The sequence below is a fragment of the Mytilus trossulus genome, chromosome 2 (assembly GCF_036588685.1).
Source record: "Mytilus trossulus isolate FHL-02 chromosome 2, PNRI_Mtr1.1.1.hap1, whole genome shotgun sequence".
Classification (NCBI taxonomy): domain Eukaryota; kingdom Metazoa; phylum Mollusca; class Bivalvia; order Mytilida; family Mytilidae; genus Mytilus; species Mytilus trossulus.
The window spans coordinates 60,162,892-60,180,978 of record NC_086374.1 but is presented as its reverse complement, the minus strand read 5'-3'; the positions used below and the strand labels follow the sequence as shown (position 1 = coordinate 60,180,978).

Sequence of the window (18,087 nt, the reverse complement as noted above, 5' to 3'; positions counted from 1 at the left end):
TCAAATGATAAATCACATTAAACGAATGTACAACAACTGTCATATTCCTGACTTGGTACAGGCAAACTACTGTTGCTACTCATTTTTAAGGAAAAACAATTAGCAACAAAAATACTCATTAGTCACCTGATACTTTTTTATGAATGAAAACAAAACAAAAAGATCAAAGTGCTGATACGCATCATTTATTTTGAATAACGTTTACTCGAGTAAACTTGGTGATAAGAACTAGAAGAACAACTATGGTCTTTCCACAAGTACAAGTTAATGTCTGGAATACTCTTACAATGTCGGAGTTTACTGAAAGTAAAACAAACAATATCAATTTCGTATTCGGAATGCAAATATGATACTCTTACAATGTCTGAGTTTACTGAAAGTAAAACATACAATATTAATTTCGTATTCTGAATGCAAATATATTATAAACTCATCATAGATACCAGGATTAAATTTTTTATTTACGCCAGACGCCCGTTTCGTCTACTACTGACTCATCAGTGACGCTCCTTGTAATGCACTCACACAATCAAAAAAAATGTATTAAACTCTTTAATTACAGAAATCAATCAATATTTTGTCTAAGAACGAGTTATTTATACCAAAAGTAACATATGTAGAATAGAAAAAAAGAGTCCATAATCGTTTTTATTTGATTCTTCATACCACAAGCTTTGTGGTGTTCTTTCATAATCTAGAGGCATATGTACGGGAATATACTTTATACAATCAGTTTTCAAAAAAAATGAAAATTACACTATTCAAACGTTAAGGTAAATATGATTTTGAATTAGGAAAATCTCGGTTTTAATGCTCTTCATGCATCCTGGCATTTTATTTGTTTTTCCAACTATTTTGATTCGAAAGCTACTTACCAGTCTTATGTAGAGGAGAGGCGAAAGATACCATCTTACTCATATAAAATTATAAGACTGGTATCTTTGGTGAGGGTTTGTGATAATTTATGAAAAAAAGCAAAACCTGTTTTAAAATATAAAACAACGATATGATGAAAAAAGACAGTGTTCCTTGAATCAGATTGATAAAAAGATATCTTTATGTCACTAATCAAATTTGAATTTAGCTTTAAATATGTTTTAAAAGGATGTCCTGAAAATTTAATGTAGCTATGGTTTTTGACCCCACTGTCATGGCATATCGAGCCCCTTCTGTATAACTCCCATTTCAAAATTTCTAGCTATTCTAACTCATTTTACATAGTTATTATACTTTTTCAAAAAATTTTGAATTTTAATTGACGTAAGCAATACCATTGTCATTAGCAGAGAAAAAATCAGGAGAACTCGAGTTCATGTAGGTGTCTTGGTCAACCTTTAGTGTTGAGTGTTTTGTAGACATGTTTGTCTGTTCCCTCTTTTTTACCATGGTGCCCTACAATTTTTATTTTCCGAACTTGTGTTGCGATTGTCACTTTTATACCTTCTCACCTTTTTAAATTGATTACTTGTCAATTGCTAACATCCAACGATCTTTACATTAAAGTAATATATAACCACAGTGTCAGCAACTTAAAAAAATCCACTATTTTCGGAACAGGAGAGAAACAATCGGAAGGAGATACATTTCGACCTGATTCTAAAAACTTGCACACATAAGTGTCAACCAAGCATGCTGACGATATAGATTTACTTACTTAGATCTTCGTGGAATTTTGAATATGTTCTTTTGTATAAATTCAATACCAAAGTTTGTACACCATATTTTGGATAATGAAGTGGCTCTTTTAATAGAGTTCAACTGTGCTGGAAATAGATTTTTAAATCATATTCATAAATGGTTAAAGATAGTTCGTTTAACAAGATTGTATGCAGTTGTGAAAATGCAGCGCAGTTTAAATCGATTGTAGCAACAACAAAACAATAATTGATACTTGTTACAATATGTAGATATTTGCAAAATGTTTACTTGTTCTTAAGATTTTTCCTTTAATTTGATTTAAGTGAAAAGGCAATCATAAAAATATAAAATAAACGTCCAAAAAAATGATAAGATATTAATAGTATTCATCTCAATTTTCTGCCTTTGATAAACCTTTCATGACACAAGGTTAATTACCTTTTGTGAAAGCAAAGAGAGGGTCAGCTGATTCATACCAATATCTGTCACCAACCTTCAAACGAGAATACTGTATACCCAATATACAAGCAAACGTTGGACCAACGCTTCCACCTCTTCCCTTCTCTAAAAGTGCACCGACAATCAAATCAACGTCGTTTACTGACCTATATTAAAGTAAAGTAAAGTACAATATCAAATCTAAATACGGTAACAAAAGATACATAAACAAAGAAATCTAATATGTTGCTTTGAGTGCACATCCGAATATATTATATATAAGTTGCTATGTATGACTATATCGATCATAAGCTGAAGTGGAAACTGAAAATAAAGTGTCAGTTTTTGTATGAAAAGACATCAGTAAAAGACAAAATGGTTTACACACATAAGAGCAGTATATTTTATATCATACTAAGTGGCCACATACATTCTAACCCAGGTATACCAAAATGCACGTGCACACTACAATGCGCGATACAAACATGGAGAAAGCTGTAATAAATAACCAGCCAGCATTAAATATGATGAGTGCAAACATCAGACTCGCATTAAAACATATATATGTGATGGACATATTATTAAAGCCGAATGAACATTGTTCTAGAAACATGAACATCTAAGCCCAAGTCATGTCGATTCACTAACATTGGTTATCTTTTTCTAACTTGAGTTAAAAATAATAATTCGTTTAGTTAGATATCAAATTCCTACTCTGAGGATGACAAGCAAGATACAATAGAAACAACAAAATTTATCAGCGAAACAACAACGCATTTTGTAAGTTGAAGATCTGATGTGATTTATTTTTATAAGAGTAATTATTCTTGAACATACACAGCGAGTTACCTTAATCGTTAAGGTAATTGACAGTGATATGCGCGTACAATGTTGTATACATAAAAATAACCTTTTGTTAAATAAGAATTCGGTAATCAAATTTGTACATCATGAAAATGTCAAATATAAATATATCCGAGAAACTTATATTAGCTAGAGTTTTGAAGAAAGAATTAATCATACTTATATACACTTGAAAGTGCAGATCCAAAATAACCGAACTCATGAAAAGATGTAAATTTTCTGAGCCCACAATAGTTCCTCCACTCATTGTATGCAGGAAGTCCTTCTTCACGTCCTCGCTGTATATTTCTTGCAAATAGATCTGAACCTGGTGGATTCCTGTTCGAGAATAGTTTATTACGAACTGCGTCTACAAAGAAACTAATGAAAAAAAATAAAAATTAGTGATTACGAATATATGTCTGAGGGATCCAAGTTAAAACTCAAATGTTGATTTTATAACAAGAATTTGTTTATTTTGTACTATGTTGTGGTTTTTGTTTTGGTAGAGCTTAAGTATATATATAGTTATCGGGGAAACTGATTCATTCATCAAAATTCGGAGTATTCCAACTCGAACATTGAGGAAACGCTGTTATAAAAGGTATTTACCAATGTAAACGGTAAAAGTATTGAAAACTAAAACTCTTACATCAGTTTAAGAGATAGTATAGCCGGACACGAAAAGAATCGTTCATTAATCTTAACCTACTCGATAAAGCTGACAAAGGGGGGAATTTAATTAAATCATCTTAAGCAAAGTGATATCGTTGTTTACTCAAAAAATATTTCATTTCATTCCTAAATTTCAATGACACCTTATTTACTCTAGTTCAGATATTCTTATGTATTCGTGTGTATTAAGAAACAAATGCATTTTATTTTAATATTATTTAATATTAGTATTTGAAAATCCCGAACGACCCTATGAATAACAAGTATATACTACCACTCACGTATCAACTTTTTGTGATTGTTTTGTAGCAATCCATCTAGTAAGATCTTTAATATTTGATCCATAGTGTTGTTGCATTAAATAAGGATTGAAATAAGTGTCCTCAAGTTTGTGAGTAATAACCGTAGAAAAATCATCCTTTAATTCGGACGCATCAGGCATTATTTGAGAATGACCATAACGAGCAGCTGCCCCACTAAAGCTGCTGAAAATCGACGCATCGACTCGATCATTGTATATATCATTATGACCCCATCTCCTAGAGTACAAGTGAAATTTTCTCATGGTATATTTGTCTAGAACAGCTGGTAAGAAATGGTTGTAGACAATGTGTTGCAATTGAGCAATGATGATTCTGCGAGTTTCCTCGAAAACCTTTTCGTTGCTCCAGCATGAGTTTAGCTTTTTCAGTCGTGTAGACAATCGGTTATGCTCCCTGACAAATAGCAAATGGTTTAGACTAAGATATGGAACCACCACACTTCTACTGTCACCTAGGCGAAAACATAAAAAGTGATAAATTTCACAATCTTTCTATTTCATAAATCAAATTTAGACAAGAAATGTCATCATTGTGCTATTTCGTAATTTTAGTGAACATGTCTTATTTATCTTAAGTCGATAAATCAAGCAAACATAATACTTACCGGCAAACGGACAGCGGACGCTAGGTGTATCTTTAAGACAACCTCCACCAGAGATAGATGGCAAAAGGTTTCCGGGATCTACCTTCATTAGGACTGTTGGAAGAGAAGGAAAGTAGTTTTTACAGTTTTATTCTATATATCTATCTGTAAGATACTCATTCATCAAAATACTAAAAAAAAAACACAATGTGAACAGCACAGAAAAACATATGCAGCAAAACATCACTTGCTCCAGTTGATTCAGGTATCGTACAAATAATGTTTAGTAAAGATAAATACATCATTTATTAGTCGGAAATGTTCTGTTTTCTTTGAAAGATACTGATATAGATAGTATGTTTACTAAAGAAAGACGCTGCATACTCCTAACGACACGGCATTGTTGTTTTATCAAATGTTAGTTAACTATTTTATGTAGATATTTCCTTTACATAATCTGTAAAAAAGAGAGAGAGAGAGAAAAAACCAATGTGGAATCAAGAAATATTAAATACAGTGAAAGGAGACAATACAATGGCCAAAAATAGAAACGATAACCAACACTACCTATAAAATAAAAGACTGAGCAACAAACGCTATAAAAAAATGGTACGTGAAATCAGGTGCTCCTGAAAGGATAAGCAGTACCTGCTTCGTATATGACGCCCGTCGTGTAGTTAAAATACGGAGAAATCCGTTAAAAGTCACTTCGCTTCTGGGAATGTCACAATAAAGAAAATCTCAAAACGGACGAATAGAAGGTTAGCAAAATACATTTCGTACAGTTAAAAAATCATTTTGGTATAATCGTTTGCTTTTAAAATTTTGTTTAAACTTACATTAATGGCTCCCCATAGTGATTTAAAGCTCATCCCCTTTAATTGATATTACGTAAATTACTTACAACTGTTTGGTTTCCTTACTGATACTGCGACACCCTTCCTACTGCCATACAAAAAAGAAGCATCAATGTATGAAGTTATCAAGTTCACTTGTTCCCTGTAAGCTGCAAAAATATTTTTTCAATATATTTAGAATAATGATAAAGTTTAATGATATTGTTAATGTTGTCGTCATTATCATTGTTCATGTTAATATCGTTATTATTTTTGTGAAAATAGTTTTGTTTGATTTAGAATCAGAAAAATATTGTAGGGCAACATATGGCATTATTTTGTCTGCTTGGTTTTATAGTTAGAATAAGGAATTTAGCTTATTTTTTCAGTTGAAAGAGAAAAATAAAATTTGATGTCTTTTTCATTGTATCAATATCTATTAAAAACACAACAACGATGCCAGACATATTATTTTATACGCCAGATGGGCGTTTTGTCTAAAGTAAACATATGTGAAAACAATTTGTCCTCTACAGAGAACTTTTGAACACGGCTTAGCAATATTTGATAATGGAAATATGGAGTTTGTGGCGCTCACTTGTAATTACTATATTCACTATGGTTTGGAAATTATGTAAAATAATGTAAGAATCATAAATGTTCCATAAAAATGATTGAGGTAATAAATCAAAGCAGAAAATGTTTGAAAAGATTTACAAAAATTACCAAACAAGAATTTGTCCCTAGTACACGGATGCCCCATCCGCACTATCATTTTTTATGTTCAGTGGACCGTGAAAATGGGGTAAAATCTCTAATTTGGCAGTACAATTAGAAAGATCACACCATAAAGAACATGTGTACTAAGTTTTAAGTTGATTGGACTTCAACTTCATCAAAAACTAACTCGACCAAAAAAAACTTTAACCTGAAGCGGGACAGACGGACGAACGAACAGACAGATGAACGAACGGACGGTACGACGAACGGACGCACAGACCAGAAAACATAATGCCCATAAACGGGGCATAAAAATTGCAGAAAATAACTTTAAAGGACAATAACTCGCATAAGTTGTCAAATGCCAATAAGTCATGTCAACAGATCTGCTTATTTAATGAAATTCATGATAATTAAAAAAAATTATAAAAAAAAAATCTCTTAAATTTATTTCACACAAGAACTGCATATTCTGAAAAGGCCTTTATATGTTTTTATGGAACATGCGTCTATAAAAATTTGGTCAGGAATTCCTCTGACCTCTATTTACCCGCAATGTCTGGGGGCATTCACCCAATATAAGTATGCTGAAAGAAAATTTATAATAATGGTTTAAAGCAAAAGTAACACTGAATAATTCTGAAAATGTCATATCAAGGAGAAATTATAAGCCCCCCCCCCCCCCTTTGAAATAATTCGCTCCTCATTATTTAAATTACTTTTCAAGGTGTGATCATTTTTTTTTTTTTTTTCTTTCTCCCCAAAGATTTCAATTGTAAACCCCCTATATGTTCTATTTTTACCAATGGGGACCATGTTGGTTGTAAGGCACGGACATATGATATATTATTTAATCAAGATATAATTTCTAACAATAATTGTGGATAAATTTGATTTCATTGGGCCAAGTAGATTAAGAGGAGAAGATTTATGTGAGAGACTTAAAAAGAAAAAACAATGACTGAAAAATTGACTTTAAAGGGCAATTCAGGGAGTCAATTGATAATTTTTATCATCTTGACAAGATGAAATTTTTTACCATGTATAATCAGTTCTAAATGTTTTAGTTTCAGAGATATAAGCCAAAAATATACTTAATCTCTTTGTTCAATGTTTAGCCATGACGGCCATTTTAGTTGGCAGGCGTGGTCTTCTGAAACATTTCTTAGCTTGATACCATGAGTATAATTTAGACCAAGTATGGTTTAACTATACAAAGTAATGTCAAAAAAGATTTTTGTAAAATTTAACGAAGCCCACAGACGACTGATGCCAAATGATGAGAAAACTCACTAACAAAGACATTTTATCTCTGGGCCAGTTGCGATAAAAAGATTTTGTTACCATTAAAAAAAATCAAAAATCAAAACGAATTGGCTGTTCGTTTATTATGTCTCAAGAATTGTATCATACATACGTGGTGAGTGTTGGTTTTTTTCAGCGGCTTTTGATCGAACTAAGTTTTTACAACTTGGTGGAAGACTTGAATCCCCCGGCGGAATATGGAAAGGAAAACAAACATCAATACTGAAACATAATTATTATTGTTTGTAGTGTGATAATATGTTTATGTGACATCATTGTCCATTAATGATACATCAAAACAGTAAATTAACAAAATATTGGTTCGTTTTTACTTTTCTATTAGATATTTTATTCTTATAAAAAACTATCTTCTAATAAAAAAAAATGTCTTCTTGATTACTTTCGGACGCGGAGGTAAGGATAAAGTATGTTAATAAAATATTCACAGTTATGAGCGAACAGGCATATATAATTTACATTATATATTTCATAATAGAAGATAACATATTATAAAAGTAACATCTTACTTGCCAAAATTAGGATCCTTGTTATTGCAGCAGTTAACACCTATAAAAAGATCATCTTAACTATATCAAAAAAGGACAAAACACACTAACATAAAGGAATAATAAAAAAGTTATGAAAATATCATTGAGGTTAATAACGTCTGTTACGATAATAGAAACATATCCTTATTTTTCGATTTTGTACAAGTTAAAACCATTTTTAAGCAATATTTTGTACAGGTTATAACATGTACGAGGTACTTTTGTACATGTTATAACTTGTATTTTTGCATTAAACAAGTTATAACATGTACAATATTTTTGTACACGTTATAACCTGTACAAAATCGCAACTTGTACACGACATATACATATATACATTAGTTAACATAACTATCCCAGTAATATCTATTATTTTCTCATTTTCATATCATGTTCAGGTTCATTTCATTTCATAAAATAAAATGATGATATGTTTGTAAATATGTACTCCATTGAGCTGGCTACTCATAGTGGAAAATGATATATTTATATTACATGTCCGAAATCATACAAGAAATATCTGTCCAAACGGTATTTAAACAATTTTAAAGAGTAAAACTAATTTATTCTCACTTGCCTTTAAAGTTAAACATACACGAAATTGATTTTCATTTATATTGTGATTCCATGGAAGTGAGTTAACAATGCAATGATATTGTTACCAATCCCCTCCCCTTTTCGGCCACCGAATAAAGAATTTGTTTTCATATGAAAATCTGTAATTCAGAGTTAATAACCATATACATCCTGACTAAGTTAGAAAATAGCATTTTGTGTATGGGGAAACTGCACCAGTATGTTTTTTTTTAAATAAAAAGTTCAATTTTGAATAATGTACAAGAAAACAAAACCAACAAAATAATGAATCGACCTGTAATGCAGATGAAAAAAATGTAAATCTAACAGAAATTACCAGCCGCTGGAGCCGTTTCAATGTAATCATGCGCTATTAATTGACCAAAACACATGACCTCTCCAGTTCTCCATCGGTCATACTGATTCCTTGGTCCTAAAGTCGAATCTGATACCAAATTGCTGACAGTTCTTGGGTTTGGTAGTTTGTTCGGGTAACCTCTAGGAAGACTTATTCCTGTCAGAAGTACAAAATAGTATCTCATATATATTGAATTGAATTGACAACAAAACCGGGTATGAACACACAGTAATCAGGAAAGGCATAGATAGTTTTCCGTTTTTCAAATTTTATAAATCGATTAAGAAGACAAGTTAAAAATAACAAAAGAAAAACTGAGGAATCGCATGAGCTAGTTCCGGTGCTTCGGCAGGGAAAGAATATCTTGCTTTGCATTTACCACCCGCACACGCAGTTACAACCAGGAATGGAACACAATCCATTAATTAACAGATACCAGAATTTACTATTTAAACATGACGTTAGTGCATTGAGACATTGCAATTTTATATCAGAAAGGATTATTGGAGGATAACATAAACATTTAACAATTTTGTAAGGTTAATTTATTTATTGAAAATGCCTGTAGTAGCATTTTAAAATATGACATTTTAAAAGATCTTTGTGTTGTGCTAGTGATCCGTTTCAAGACATTTGTCAATTTCGAAAATGAATTTCCAGCCAGAAATGACTTGAAATGACACACATACAACTATTGTCATACATTGCAAAATAAGTGTAATAAATCAAACTAACATACATAATGTATGCACATTTATAAAGAAAAACATGTTAAACTAATTTTTTTCCTTTTTTATGAAAACCCAGGAATTATAGTCAAAAACGGTAATTTATCTTAACTTTGAATAATTATTAAAAAATGTACTGGATTTTCTATCGTTCAACATATACCGGCTGAAATTAAGCATCAGTAATTGTTTCATATAGTTATATTTCAATGTTCTTTGTTATATTTTAACAGGTAATTAAGCTCTTACCGTCTTCGTATGCCACCATTGGATGTCCACGATGGTCAGTCAATCTTCTCAGAGTGATATCACATTTCCCCCAAGTGGGATTTTTCAAGTTATTACATGACCCATCAATTGTCCTATATCTGGCATTTTTCGGACAAGCTGAATAACGAATATTAACATTTATTTATAGAAAAGTTTTTGTTTGTTAGGTTGACGCTCTTTTCAGCACGTTTGTCAAGTTGGCCGCTTTGAATTTGTTTTGATTGAAGCCGGAGGATCCATAGAAAACAACCGACCTTACAAAAATACATAACACTGAGTTTCCAATACAATGAAATAAGACATCCAGGGTTAGGACATTAGTGCTTTCATTCAATTACAAAACTGAACTCTACCAATTGACTAATAATCATATTATCTTATTCACTTCTTAAAATAAATTATTGAAATAAACTGCACTACTTTAGCTATTCGTGCACAATTATTAGATACAAGATATTATCAGTAATTTCTACATTTTCTTTTTCATCATACGGCCTAACATTTGTCAGACCATGAACGAGACCTGATACACCAGAAAACCCATTAAACAACGTCACGTGTTGATTTATCAATGACATGGATGTGACTCCGTTCAAACAACAAACGGACAATTTTAACTGTCTTCCGAAATAACGTGATATTTTGTGTTCACTTTTCTTTATGCTACAATATGCAAAATATTGGTTTTACTATGTAATGGAAATTTCACAAATAAAACCTGAAAAACTAATCTCTTATACATATGTTATAAAAAAAAATGGTTCTATGGTCATCACTAACTATTTTGATCTGAGTGTCACCGATGATTCTTATGTGTGACGAAACACGCGTCTGACGTATTGAATGATAAGCCTGGTACCGTTGATAACTATCAACATTATGGTTTGTTCAAGGTTTTAACAAGGTTACATGTTACAATAAGTTATACACGTACTATATTAAACATGTTAACAACATGAACTCAAACATCATCAATGTTGCTAATGTACCTGACCTTGAGACGAGTGACACGAGGGTGATCTATGACTAATGCATGATTGATGATGCACGCATGATCTATGATCTCTACATTTTGAGAAATAAAGGCAACAGTAGTACGAAATTCATAAATCGATTGAGAAAAAAATTAATCCGGGTTACAAACTAAAACTCACTCACGGAGGGAAATGCATCAAATAAAAGAGGAGAGAGGCACTTGATTTAGTTCCATTTTGAGTGAATGCATTTCTAAGTACTCCCACATCGGCGCACCTTGACTTTTGAAACTACATATCAGCTTATTTTAGCGTATATATATTCGTTTTTGGACATTATGTTTTTCTAGCCAATTTTGACATTTATAAGCCTGTTTTTGTAATGAAAATTATTACACTTTGAATCTGAAAAATCTTGTATTTTGTGTGCATATTTTGTTGAATGAGTTAATTACCGCAATATAATGTACTACTGTTTTTTATGTATGAGTTATAACATTATCTTTATTTCATTTTTCAATTTAAGAAAATATCAGTTACGTAAGAAAACTATTGATAAATTGTAATGTAGCTTGTATTCATATTGTTTTGATCTTGACATGGATTTATTAATTGCGAAAATATTATATATAGCAAACAAGACATCCATCTGTTGTTTTAGAATTAAACATTATGTTAAAATTCTTTGAATATTTTAATTTCTTTTTTTCACAAATTCATAATTGTTATGTTTCCGTATTGTACAATACAAATCAGTGTATTAATCAACTAACTTTATGTATTTTTCTATTATAGAAAAGTTTAAAACACTTAAATATTGGACATGAAAAAGAGAGGCAATAGACTACCAAAGTGGCTTCAAGCTCATAAGTCGAAAAATAAACTGACAACGCCATAGCTGAAAAGGAAAAATACAAACGACAAACAACAGAACACTTTCCAATATAACGAGAATCTTTTCCAATAAACTGGAAATAATTTCAATTTTTATACTGTAGTTTATACATTTATAGCAAATTAAAAGAAACTGCATTGGAACACAATGCTATAATCTATAACTCAAAGTCATCCTGTATTATTTGCAAAGTAAGCGTAATACAAATGTCATATTACTTGTCTGTTTTTTTATTTTTTGAGGGAAAATAAAAGGAAGAGACGTTACATTACAAAATCCTGGCTCACTAACCTTTTGCCAAAACATTGATCAGTATTTGCGGTTTAAAATTTAAAATTTGTATTTGCAGGTCAATATTGAAACAAATGTTTAAAGAAAATTGATATATCGACGAATACTATTCATCAATTCCATTGAATTAAAAAAATTATTTCTTTTGAAAAAAAAATTACATTCGGATCTCGCATTATCATTAAATTGTCTTCAGTAAATGCAAAAGACATATCATAGTACATTTGTTCATTGTAGAATGTGGAATCGTGATTCCATTCAAAAAGGAAAAACATTTAAATGCACATTATCTTCGTATTCTATTTGGTCTTTTACACTTTTATATTCAAACGTCACTGATGAGTCCTTTGTAGATGAAACCGCATTTGTCGAAAAAAATATTAAGTCAGACTTCTTTGATTAGTTTATTTATGTTTGTCAAAGAATTATGGTATTATCCTTTTTTTTCAACCAAAACAAAAACCGTATCAAAAACTTGTAGAAAAAAGATAAATTTCATTACCTATTGGCGAGAGTGCTGTCGCTATGAAAATCTGAAATGAAAAAAAAATAATAACTAGCAATCATTTTGCGAAAGATAATTGTTAAGAACTGTTTCCATTTGCAAGTATATATATTATGTGTCACCTTAAAAAGTTTAACTATTTTTATGTGAAATTCCATACGTGTTCATTACACAAGCCATGCAAATTCTAGTATACATTTTTTAGCTGAAATGGTAATTTTGATCTGAACATTGTTTAAAAGACTAGTTGATAAATTAATGAGTCATTGTCAGTCTTTCAGTCAGTCTCCATACTATTCAAAATGATAAGTTCACGACTGTCCTGAAGATAGACCACTTTCGAGTTCATCCGTCACCGGAAAAAAATCGTCAATAATACGCGCCTTTATGACGTCATGTACCAGATAGAAGGTATCGCCTGTATCCCTGCACTATTAACGTTCTGCAAGCGTCTTAGTGATCGCCATTGTGCAGTATAAACTAGAAATAATATTTGTTTTGTAAGTACTTAATCACACGTCTGAGCAGTAGTGCATAAAATGTCGTCGACATTTCTAAAAACAAATCATAAGACTGTACATGACTCAAAATCGTATTTGTATATTTGTTGAACAACTAGTTTCTATATAAATAAAATGGAAACAAAAATCAGCTAAACGGGAAAAATATAAATGGCGAAGCCCAATATGTTTATCAAGGTCTAAAATTAATTGCAAAACGGGATAGTTAAACGATGTAAATATGTTAATTCATGCAATTGTTTCACGGTTACTAGTAATGATAACATTGTGATACTCACCAATGAAGAAACGATTATGGAAATAAACACAGTCTTCCCCATTTTACCTAAAATATTAAAAATATAAATTTAAAGTTTATCTTGATTTTACATAGCAAATTACATTCATCTTGCTCCAAAATACATCATTAATTCCAAGATTCGCCCGTGTACATATTGACATATTCCTTTTTTGTCATTATTATTTGAAATTTTGGGTGATTTACATGCAGTATCTTCAGAATCAATGTTCATACTGCTTAAAACTATCTTGTAGTACCAAGACAGATAATTTACCGTAAGTTTAAAAAAAGATTTGAATTCAGATATCTTATTTGAAAAATTGATCCAATTATTCACCAAGATCTAATTTCTCTCCCCTTTTTTAATTTTATTGTACCTGTATGATAAGTACAGGAAAAAAATGATGAAGACATTAGAGGGTAATTCCACCCATTTTCAAACTAACTTTGGCCATAATTTCCCACTTTCAGTAGTAAAGTATGAATTTCAGTTTATTGTTTTAGGTGAGGAACAATTTATTTCGATGAGGTCAACTTACAATCTTAAAAGTAAAAATACAAAAAATCAATCATTTGATCTTAACATATGGCATCTGTATGGTATGGACAATATTGACCTACAGCTGACCTCTAATAGCCTGTTTTCTTTCTAAATGTTGTCAATTAACTAGTTTTTCAATCTTAATGTTAATTCCTACTGTTTTTTTCCAAATCAAAATTTTTCAATTTTGTTTGATAAAAAGTAATATTATTAAAACTAGAGCACCCAACACTAATTGATTAACCGTGCGATAATACTCAACGTCTGGTGTACAAAATTATAATCCTTGTATCTTTGATAACTCAAAGGAGTAATCACGTAATTATCTGCGTGTGACGAGGCAAGTTAGTTTGATTTGTTTTGAAAGGTATGTGATAAATCTTTTATTTTTATTTACAGACTATCATCAATGACTTGTTTCATCGAAAATACATACATGTATTGAAATGATTAGTGTTTTTACTTTATAATTGATTGTTTTATATGAAATGTGAACGATTACGGGTTTTACGTATTGTCTTTGGAGGACGTACAACTGCCTATATGTGCTAAAATGTGTTTTCATTTAGTAGGCAGCTGTCTAATTGGAAATATTACCACACCTACTTACTTTATGACATATTATCAATTTTACCGGTACCTTTTACCAAAAATGTGTTCTACTTAATTTCAATAATACTTTTTTTTAATGAAGTTTTGCTGCATATTTTGGGGGGCGATTTCATTAAATTTTTTAAAAGATATTAAAAGTATTGCAGAGAAGTAAATATGATAGTATACAAGTTGAAAATATTATTGAATATATGAAAGTAACCTAGCTATTGCAATTTTTACAAATTTCTGAACCTTACCTATACCTTCCGATCTGTTGAATGTTTCTATCTTTTCTGGATATATTGAGGAAAATTATAAAACGTGACAACTCCCACAAGTACAAATTTGAATACACTTGTTAATCTAACTAGTTGTGCACAGATGGTTAAAACATATACTACAGTAAAATAAATCATTATATTTTAAAATTGAAGAAAAAAAACCCACTTTATGTATTAAATGCATCTTAAGAGCTTTTTTGGACTTATCTTCATCAGGAAAACTCAAAGCAAATACATTTGAAATCTATGGATGAACAAGTATCAAAATACATTGAAGAGAATAACTCAGATATTGAATAAATATTGAACTGATGTACATATATCAAAATAATTTTCTGAATGTTTTTGGCAAATTTTTTATCTTTTGTTTTTCGGAGGTTCAAATAGACGGGTTGGTTATTTTAACCCTTCCGTATAAATGTATAAAGATTTACAGGAGCTCGTCAGTGTTTGCTTGTCTTAATTCATAATAATTATATTGTGTGTTTCACTTTACAGATATTGCGTGTTTCACTGAACAGTTATTGTGTGTTTCACTTTACAGATATTGCGTATTTCACTTTACAAATATTTTGTGTTTCACTTTACATATATTGCGTGTTTTACTTTACAGTTATTACGTGTTTCACTTTACAGATATTGCGTATTTCACTTTACAGATATTGCGTATTTCACTTTATTGCGTGTTGCACTTAACAGATATGGCGTGTTTCACTTTACACGTATTGCAATTTCACTTTACAGATATTGCGTGTTGCACTTTACAGATATTGCGTGTTTCACTTTACAGATATTGCGTGTTTCACTTTACAGATATTGCGTGTTTCACTTTACAGATATTGCGTGTTGCACTTAACAGATTTTGCATGTAGCACGTTACAGATGTCTTAAATTAAAAAATAAGGTTCTGAGTACTCAACAGACATTTTACAAGGCACCAGTAGTCTGTCTGTCTCTTCGTCATACAAAATTGTCTAAAAGTTTCGCAAAATTATAAACTCCAAATGATAGCTCAAAATTTCAATGTTGGCACGTTTTGAAAATTTATCCCAAAATGTACAAGACGAACATCATCGTTAACCGTAACTTAATTTAAGGTGGTACCTAACACTACAGGGAGATAACTTTGAAAGTCAGCTAAACGTTTTAATTACGTTGTGTTGTAAAAGGAATATTAAGCTTCTCAATGAACAAATTTGTTTTTTGTCAAAGTGCTATATAACCAGTGTAATTTTTCTGACAAAACGGTTGGTTCCAAATTTTCCAAATTTTTGTTTAAGGGTCAAAGTAAATACTTTGACAAAATTTTATGAAAATTTAACGAGCCAAATTAATTTTAGTGAAAGTGTTGGGTACCACCTTAAAACTATCCATACAAATAAGTTCATTTTGATTATCGATGTCTCACTGTTAAAATAATGACAAAACCATGTAAAATTTATAATTTCGTTGCATATGTCTTCAACAGCATCATATTGTGCTGATATGATTTTTTAGTTAAACTTTATCGAATATGTAAAATAGCAAAAGTACCGAACTCGGAGGAATTTTAAAATAAAAAGTACTAATAAAATGGCAAAACTAAAACTATGACACAATATATTACCTGTATACTACATTGATAAAGGTTATTTTGTGACGCATTAACATATCAAAATCATCAATCCTTATTTTGATAAGATTGTTCTAACAAACAAGTTGTTTTGCATAATACTTACCTACAGCAAACATGCAAGCAACAAAGTCACAAAGTATTAAAAATCCTAGGCGAATGAAATGTTTCTTGATGGCTGTTGTATATTTCTGTTAGGCAATCGTTTTGTAAATGCTTTAATTGTACTACTGTTTTTATACCACAGTTGGGTGTAACAGATGTTCTTTGTCATAAGGGATACACACGATCCCTCCCTCATTATATTGTATTGAAATTTTTAATTGTAATATAAGTAGATAACAACTTGCGATGAAAAATGTTAATGGTACATTATTGTGAATTTTAAAACTGTTCGCTCTTAATTAAAGTTTACACTATAAAATGATTAAAATCTATCTTAAACACAGCTTGCAGTAGACGCAGAGTTAAATTATGTGCACGAGAAATAAATTTGTATAAAAACACTAAAATATTATTCATGTTCATACAATTCTTTTTTTTAAATGCAGGATTTCTAGCGTCTTCAGCGTTGATATAAAGTTTTGCTTTATTCTAGCAATATGATTTTATATATTTTGGTATAATTTCACTTACCGTTAATTTTTGATTGGAGATCGATTTGGAACAGGATATATGATATCTTCACACCATTTATTGTATTTGGCTTAAATCTTTTGAACTTTTTCATAAAACAAAGTGTTGACATGAGTAATAAATTTGGAATAACATATAACATCAATCAATCATTCTAGATTTTCAATATCGTAATGATATGTTGGGTTGCAGTTTCGATATGATGGCGTTTTGGAATAACTTTTACTGAATTTTTGTATGAAGTGACCGTTTTTCTTTAAAATCCCCATGAAAGTAATCTTCATGGACGAAATCCGAATGTGTGCTCTTATTCATCCATCTCATTTGTCACATTTTGTATTTTGTAACTCTTATAACACTAAAAACCGATAGTCGTATGAATTCGTTTACTTATCTTAATAGATAGACAGTTAATTTAAGTTTCTTGTGTATAATCCGGAGTTTAGTATGACTTTCATTATCACTGCACTAGTATACATATTTATTTAGGGGCCTTCTGAAGAACACCTCCGGTAGTTTCTCGCTGCATTGAATACTCATTGGTGGCATTTGGCTGTTGTTTGCACTATGATCGGGATGTTGTCTCTTAAACACATTCCCATTTCCATTCTCAATTCTAGTTCTATACAAATGAATTAATGAAATAATAAGGATGAATTAAGAAGAGGTTATACTGTATTACAAACAAGAATGGTCAATTAGCCCTGTAATGCAATCGTTCAACAACTAAAATTTGACAAGAATACATTACATAATTAAAAACAATTGTCATATTTAAAAATTCTAATTTTATTGGTATTTTTAATTAATGTCTACAAGAAGGAATGTTCACTGACAAAAATTCATGTGAGTTAAGCAATTCACTCATTGATTAATAGATTATTTGGATATTTCTTGTAGTTTCCATGTAAGTCAACATATTGTGTTTCGTACAAATGTAATGACAAATCAATAATAACCATGTAAAACAATTTTATTTTAATTCTTACTTGTAAATTATATTCACTTAATTTCAATACTCATGTAAACCTCTTTGCAATATAAATGAATAAATAAAAATCAAATTTAAAAAAAATCTGAATGTATATGACACCATTTTAACATTTATTGGATCAT

General features: G+C 30.5%; 1 protein-coding gene across 2 annotated transcripts; it reads right to left on the bottom strand.

The window, feature by feature from the left end:
- Positions 1–163: 163 nt before the first annotated feature.
- LOC134707678 (chorion peroxidase-like) lies at positions 164–16,538 on the bottom strand. 2 transcript variants are annotated; one of them, XM_063567662.1, is made up of 14 exons: positions 16,442–16,538; positions 13,306–13,352; positions 12,504–12,534; positions 9,821–9,958; positions 8,823–8,999; positions 7,889–7,928; positions 7,474–7,583; positions 5,405–5,506; positions 4,522–4,614; positions 3,876–4,368; positions 3,100–3,300; positions 2,077–2,243; positions 1,655–1,763; positions 164–300 (listed from the first exon to the last, which is right to left on the bottom strand). In XM_063567662.1, exons 1-14 carry the CDS (start codon positions 16,452–16,454, stop codon positions 186–188), a joined length of 1,836 nt encoding a protein of 611 aa, XP_063423732.1. In that variant the 5' UTR covers positions 16,455–16,538; the 3' UTR covers positions 164–185. The 2 variants fall into 2 exon arrangements, with proteins under 2 accessions (XP_063423732.1, XP_063423734.1); XM_063567664.1 differs by having other exon boundaries at positions 16,446–16,524.
- Positions 16,539–18,087: the final 1,549 nt, after the last annotated feature.